We start from the raw sequence: 7,087 nt of genomic DNA, 5'->3' as shown, positions 1-7,087 counted from the left end.
ATTATCATTTGTTATCAAAAAATACAATTTGTTACAGATAAGCTTAGTAAGAAATCATAACCGTGTTACATTAGATGTCATTAAAAAACGTTACACATAAGAAAATGGTGATCAGGTGTAGTGATCTACTAGTCTATGAAACTCATAACATTTAATAACTAAGCATATGGATAGTCCTCAAATAGGGGCCTAATTTACCCCATTGGTGTACTGTTTTGACTCTATATGCATTAGTCATTAACTGTTCTAACCTCCATCAGTGACTGTCACAATTGAGTATAAATATAACATCATGACGATCATAATAATGAGTAGCTGACTATAAGAGAAAGATGGACTACATAATCATCTTCTTCTTATTACTTTCCGTTTTTACATGGCTTTATTTCTTTACCAAATCGGGCCGTCAAAAGTCGGGTGTGGCCACCCGACTGCCACCTGGCCCGTACCCGCTTCCAATCATTGGAAACATCTTGGAACTTGGTGACAAACCACACCACTCGCTTGCTGCACTGGCCAAAACTTATGGACCTTTGATGTCCCTAAAGCTCGGTAGCATCACCATGATCGTTGTTTCGTCATGTGAAATCGCTCAAGAGTTCTTTTCAAAACATGATATTTCTTTCTCCAGCAGATCTGTCCCGTGCGCTGTTAGGGTAACCGACAGCCATAACACGTCCATGGTTTGGCTGCCCGTTGGGGACCAGTGGCGACAGTTAAGACGGATATGCAAAGAACACTTGTTTTCGGTTCGTCAACTTGATGCAAGCCGGTTTCTACGCAAGCAAAAGGTTCAGGAACTCCTGGACTTTGTTCATGGTTGTCGCATGAGTGGCAAACCGATCAACATTGGTGAAACTGCGGCTATAACAGCTCTAAACGTTCTCTCCAACTACATATTTTCTACTGATTTAGCTCAGTATGATTCTCCATCTTCTCAAGAATTTAAGAACATGGTATGGGCTGTCATGGAAATTTCTGGTGCACCAAATTTAGCCGATTATTTTCCTGTGCTTCGGCCCTTGGATCCACATGGCTTGCTACGACGATCAAAATTTTACAACAAGAAGCTTTTGGCAATATTTGAGCAACATATCAGTGAACGGTTGCATGTAAGAAGTACAAGTTCATCTTATGCTTCAAGCGAGGATCTTACCGATTTGCTATTAAACATCAGTAAAGATCAAAACTCCTCAATTAGCCTCAATGACATAAGACAGTTGCTCTTTGTAAGTAATCTTCTTTGCTATTAAAAAAATCGTAATTAGTTGTGTAAAAAATATTCATGGTGGCCATTTTCTTTAGTGCAGGACTTATTTCTTGCAGGAACCGACACGACGTCAAACACGTTGGAATGGGCAATGGCAGAACTAATCCATAACCCCGAGAAAATGTTGAAAGCCCGAGCAGAGATCAAGAAAGTAATAGGAAACGATGAGAGAACTTTTGAAGAATCAGACATCTCAAGGGTTCCTTACCTACGGGCCATTATAAAAGAAACGCTTCGCTTGCATCCTCCGGTTACTTTTTTAGTCCCTCATAAAGCTATAACTGATGTCGAGATCAAAGGTTACATGGTCCCAAAAGACGCGCAGATCATGTGTAACATGTGGGCCATGGGTCAAGACCCAAACGTTTGGTCAGACCCACAAAGGTTCGAGCCTGAGAGGTTTCTAGATGTCGAGATAGACTTCAAAGGTCGTGATTTTGAGTTCATCCCGTTTGGTGCAGGAAGAAGGATGTGTCCAGGATTGCCTCTTGCGGATATTATGTTGCATCTGATGTTGGGAACTTTGATTCATAAGTTTGATTGGAAGATTGAAGGAGGCATGAGAACACAAGATATGGATATGACTGATAAGTTTGGGTTTACATTAAAGAAAAATCTGCCTTTGATGGCCATCCCAGTCAAACTTTGACTTCTTTGGGTTGTTGCAATAAGTACTGGAAACATGATATATATATATATGTTGCTAAGTCTATAATAACGTTCAAATGGCTTAGCTGAATTGTATGTACAAATAAAAGTGTTTGCAATCGGTTATTTGGACATAAAATCTTGTTGGGGTACCCCGTAATATAGTTATGTTGTAAAATGTACCCATTTAAATCTAAAAACTAAAAATAATATCATACATTGTGGGCTTATACTTTCAGATTTTCGATTTGGACTTGCAAAGAAAGGATCTAATCTATAAGTCTCTGTATTCATTTGTAAGTTAAGCAAAATCAAGCCCAAACAGTTTGTAATGAAAATGGGTCAATTATACAATGTGCATCTCGAACTCGAAGACGATGTTCTAGTTTGATAAAATCAAGATGATACTATATTTATATATCATACATTGAGGGCTTATACTTTCAGATTTTTGATTTAGACTTACGAAGAAATAATCTGATTTAGAAATCTTAGTATTCATTTTGTAAGTTAAACAAAGTGAAGCCCAAACAGTTTCTATATCATATATGGAATCTAGATAGGACGTTCATCATCAAATGTTGTTTTTCATGTGCATTGTCAAAGTGACTAAAAAATCTTGTAACATTATCAACGTATATAGACTAAGTTGGGTTATTAAAGATTAAGAATTTACGCGTTGATCCCTGATGTGCTAAATGCGGTCTGTAAAAACTAACCTAATCTTGACACCCTAGTTTTAAATTTATAAACTAAGACTCTCTAAATGCTAGACCACTGACAAACAAGTGTACCTATCGTACGTAGTAAAACCTAATGAAGTCCGAGTATCGAACCCACGAGACACTAGCGACGCGAAACTAGACTCTGACTCAACTAATTACTTAACTAGTTTTAATTTGTGTTTTTAGGATTTTTCTAATTTTACAAAAGCGAGTAAACAAGAAAACAAAGCAAGCAAGCAAGATGGTGAAGTGACGGGAAGCAGACAATGATGAGAAAGAATTACCCAAGTCTTCGAATCCCTATGACCAACCCATGACCTCTAGTCCTGACCAATGGCTAAAGTTCCGAATATACCCAGAAAACATCTCGCTAAGGATGATCAACCAAAATAGAAGATGGAACAAAGTGATGAAGTGCTAACGTGGAAACAACTCGACCTATCGACACCGAACCCCACGACTGTCAGATTAAAAACAACTATGGTGCTAAAATCCTCCGGTCATGAAGCTAAACCTGCTAAATAATTGAAAACCTAGGAAACCCTAAACGCGAATAAGTAGCCGGATCCGAGCTATCGGTCACTCAAACAACGCCTAGCTAATAACCTAGCAATCCTGACTCGTCGCTAGAGTTGCCAGAAAAGGATGCACACTATACTTAGTTGATTTTAATTAATTTAGTTAAACTTGAATTATCTGTAATCTTAAGCTCTAGACCAAAAACTTAATAGATTAACGAACCTAGAATGATCTAAATAGTTCAAGACTAGCCTAACAAAATCACCTAACCAAACAACCAATCACAACCAACACAAGCATACAAATTATACCCTTATACAATTACCAACTAAAAACCTACTTGCTACCCAACCGTTGCGTCCAGAAAAAAATCGCCAAATTACAGCGACAAGGCCACCGTTTCAACTAATGCAATTATCACACCGTATCATAGGTCCACGTATCATCCCACCGTTTCAATTGATTTCACTAATCCCACCGACTCATTGATGTTATCATCTTCAACTTGATTCAATGCTATTTATAAAGTATAATTATTGGACATGTGCATTAATTATTAATTGAATGGTAACTGACACGATTGTTATTGAAAGTTTTCCAAAATATTATTGGATCAATTCCGTTGCAGTTATTCAATTACGTTGTAATCTGTCGCGTCGTCACCACCATTTCCCGGCCCGCCACCGTTTCACACCTTTTATAATCCTCAAAGCCACCACCACATACACGGTAACACAATCGTTTACCACATAATTTCTCAACTTCTTATTAAAAATGGTACCAAGGAAGAACAAGCAACGATGAGTGTGAACCCTCCCCCTACTAGGGGTGTTCAAAAAACTCGTGGCTCGCAACTCGCTCGAAACTTGCTCGAAAAAAGCTCGAAGAAAGCTCGGCTCGGCTCGGCTCGGTTTGTAAACGAGCCGAGCTCGAGCTTGTCCTAGCTCGGCTCGTGAGCTAGCTCGATAAGGTTTACATCTTTCATTTTTTTGTCTCACATCGCTTAGAAAACAAAAACTAAGGGAGTATCTCCCCCCTATAAAAGAAGGTAAAGACAATATACAATATGAATTAACTATTTACACTTGCATATTTAGCCATATGGTTAAATTAAATGGCAATTATGACCCTTAGTCTATTAAGAAATTCATTTTTAAGGGTTTTTTAAGTAGTAAATTTTGCGGTTCTTTGTGAGTTCGAGCTAGATCGAGCCGAGCCGAGCTGAGCTAGATCGAGCTGAGCCAAGCTAGCTTGAATTCTAATCGAGTCGAGCTCGAGCCTCAAATCTCAGCTCGATTTGAAATTCGAGCTCGAGCCGAGCCAGCTCGAATCGAGTTCGAGCCGAGCTCGAGCTGGGTCTAGCTCGGCTCGACTCGGCTCGTTTACAGCCCTACCCCCAACAACGTAATCTTACTAAACACAGCCGTCGTCCCACCGGTCTGCCACGGAGATTTCGGTTACCGGTGATCATGTATGTTAAATGCTCACCGGCGAGTAGTTGTCAGTGAAACCACGGAGGACGGGAGTGTTGACGCACCGATCTTTACAGATCTGGAGATGAAACCCGTAGATCTTTTGCAGTTTGTTTTAGGGTAATGGCGGAGAGAGTGTGAAAACTTTGGGATGTGAATCTGATGATGTATTCATTTATTACATAAAAATGAATAAATAAATGTGTTTTAAGTTTTTACCATTTCCAAACCTGTACATGGTTTCTTTCATGTGATGGTTCTTTCATTCTTTCTTTTCTTTTTTAATTTGTTTTACTTTACGTAGTTTTATTTTTTATATACATATACATAAACAATATTTTACTTCTTTGTTGTTTTCGATTACTTAGGTTGTGGCTCTGTGTGTAAAGTTTTACGCCCATGAAAGTGATCAATCTAAAAAATGCCACATAGGAAGATTTGCTCACTTTTGTCTTCGCGCTTGTCATTCGCCTCATGCTTGAGCGCCTTTCACGCCTCTCACACCCCATTGACGAAGTGTATAGCGTCCTTGATGCCCAGAAATGGTTGCCATGTTGGATAGCACACACAAAGAAGCGTTAACCATTACACACCACTTTAGTTACTTTCATTACGGAGGTCCTTTGGTTCGATTCTCTTATCCTTCCTTTTGATGAAATATGTCAAATCCTTTATATTGTCTTATTTTCGATGTTATTTTTCCACATTTTAACGTTGCCGCCGCAAAGAGCGGCTTTCCGTGTATTAGATATAGTCAGTAACGGTTTGATGAATTGATGTATGTTAGTTTACTATTAGTACTGATTTGATGAATTGATGCATATTAGTATGGATTTAGTAGTTTTTTATTCTCATACATAGGGTACTGGTACTGTTACTGTTACTGATATATAGATTGACCAATAATTCAACCCATAATCTAAGTCCAAAGATGCATTCGAGTTCAGGACATCAAACCCCTAATCATAACTCCCAATTAGTGGTTTGTAATTCTCATAAAGAAAATTATATGCGTCTTTTTTCTCATGTTACTGGCAAATTTGAGTTTTTTTTGTTTAGTAATGTTGCTCACTGGATACTAAACGTTAAAAGTGTGAGTCATTAGTGGTACATCTCATACATGATGTGGTGTTATTGGCCTACAATTGCATGAACTATATGTAATTATTATTGGTGGGATGTTGGATGCAAGGAGATTGAAAACGAAGTAACCACTTTTATAATCTTTCACCTTGATTATATTGGTTATATTATTCTTTGTTTGCGCATTTGTAACATGTTTTTCCATTGTTTGTTTCAGGGCTTTTGACCCCAGTGGCGGATCTAGGATTCACGTCAAGCCGTAACGTTTTATAAATAAGCCGTAACGAAATCGAAAAAACATCAAATTTTTCCAAAATTTACACTAAAAACGTCAATTTTTTCCGAGCCAAGCCGTAGCGGAGGTTACCCCCAGGTTAAGAATAGGTCCGCCCCTGTTTGACCCATTTGTTGTGTTCATATCTCAGATCTCTCAATCTTTTCATTTGTAAGTTTTTTTTAATCTCTTATTATGATTTTTGAATTGATTGTTGTTGTAGACAATAGAAAGACGAGAAGTTGGCTGACTATGGGCCATGTATACAAAATATATTTGTTGAAGATAGTAGTAAGAGTACTTATATAGCTTTGTTCAAATGAAGAAAAAAGTGAATTCAAATCAACACAGAAGAAGAAAATGTGATTGTTCTTTTAGAATCTGAAAATGAGATTGTTCTTTTAGAATCCTGAGACTGCTAACTTTTTTATAAAATTGGAGTCAAATGATTAGAAACTTAGAAACTTCAATTTACTATAGTCGAAATGAGAGATATGAACAAAAACAATGGTGATAATTAATGTGTGTGACCCATTTGTGTGCAATTGATTTTTTTAATGGATGAAAATAGAAAAGTAATCACCGGTACGGTCACTCGGGCATCCGGGTTTTCTTAGCAACAAAACCTGCCTAAGCCAGTCACTTGCTATAGTCCCATCTTTTGATATGCTTCCTTTTAAGTTTTAGCCTAATTTTTAAGTGCGTAAAGGCTTATTGTTTGATTAACGAAATAGAAAATTTTTATTTTTAACACTCTCATATACTCTAATGCATTGTAGGGGCATGCAAATGTGATAAAATGAACAATTGATTAAATAGTTTAAATGATTTACATACATTTTAAATGAGTTGACCAATTTCATCGTAGTCTAAATTTTTACAAAAGGTAACCATTCTGCTTACAATGTAACATTTTTTACTGTTTGTGTCCAATGTTTGTAAGTCGAATCGTTATTTTTAATTGCCTGCGCCTTACGGAATAAGGTATCAACATCCCGCCGCAACGCGCGGGTTAACGTCAACTCGTTCATAAACAATCACAAAACAGGAATATGTAAATCATCACAATTTAATCATTAGTCAAAACCGAATAGTC

At 37.5% G+C, this 7,087-nt stretch overlaps 1 protein-coding gene across 1 annotated transcript; it reads left to right on the top strand.

The window, feature by feature from the left end:
• Positions 1-317: 317 nt before the first annotated feature.
• Positions 318-2,057, top strand: LOC110917665 (cytochrome P450 76T24). Its single transcript, XM_022162146.2, has 2 exons — positions 318-1,229; positions 1,311-2,057. Exons 1-2 carry the CDS (start codon positions 333-335, stop codon positions 1,917-1,919), a joined length of 1,506 nt encoding a protein of 501 aa, XP_022017838.1. The 5' UTR covers positions 318-332; the 3' UTR covers positions 1,920-2,057.
• Positions 2,058-7,087: the final 5,030 nt, after the last annotated feature.

Source organism: Helianthus annuus, chromosome 16 (assembly GCF_002127325.2).
Source record: "Helianthus annuus cultivar XRQ/B chromosome 16, HanXRQr2.0-SUNRISE, whole genome shotgun sequence".
Lineage (NCBI taxonomy): Eukaryota > Viridiplantae > Streptophyta > Magnoliopsida > Asterales > Asteraceae > Helianthus > Helianthus annuus.
The sequence above is the reverse complement of the archived record's forward strand: the minus strand, read 5'-3'. Positions and strand labels throughout refer to the sequence as shown.

What these genes read in the sequence shown, in the direction of transcription:
- LOC110917665 (XM_022162146.2), top strand. Translation starts at nt 333, where the DNA reads ATGGACTACATAATCATCTTCTTCTTATTACTTTCCGTTTTTACATGG. An exon ending in ACATAAGACAGTTGCTCTTT is followed by an intron (nt 1,230 to 1,310) that starts GTAAGTAATCTT and finishes TCTTTAGTGCAG; the next exon opens with GACTTATTTCTTGCAGGAAC.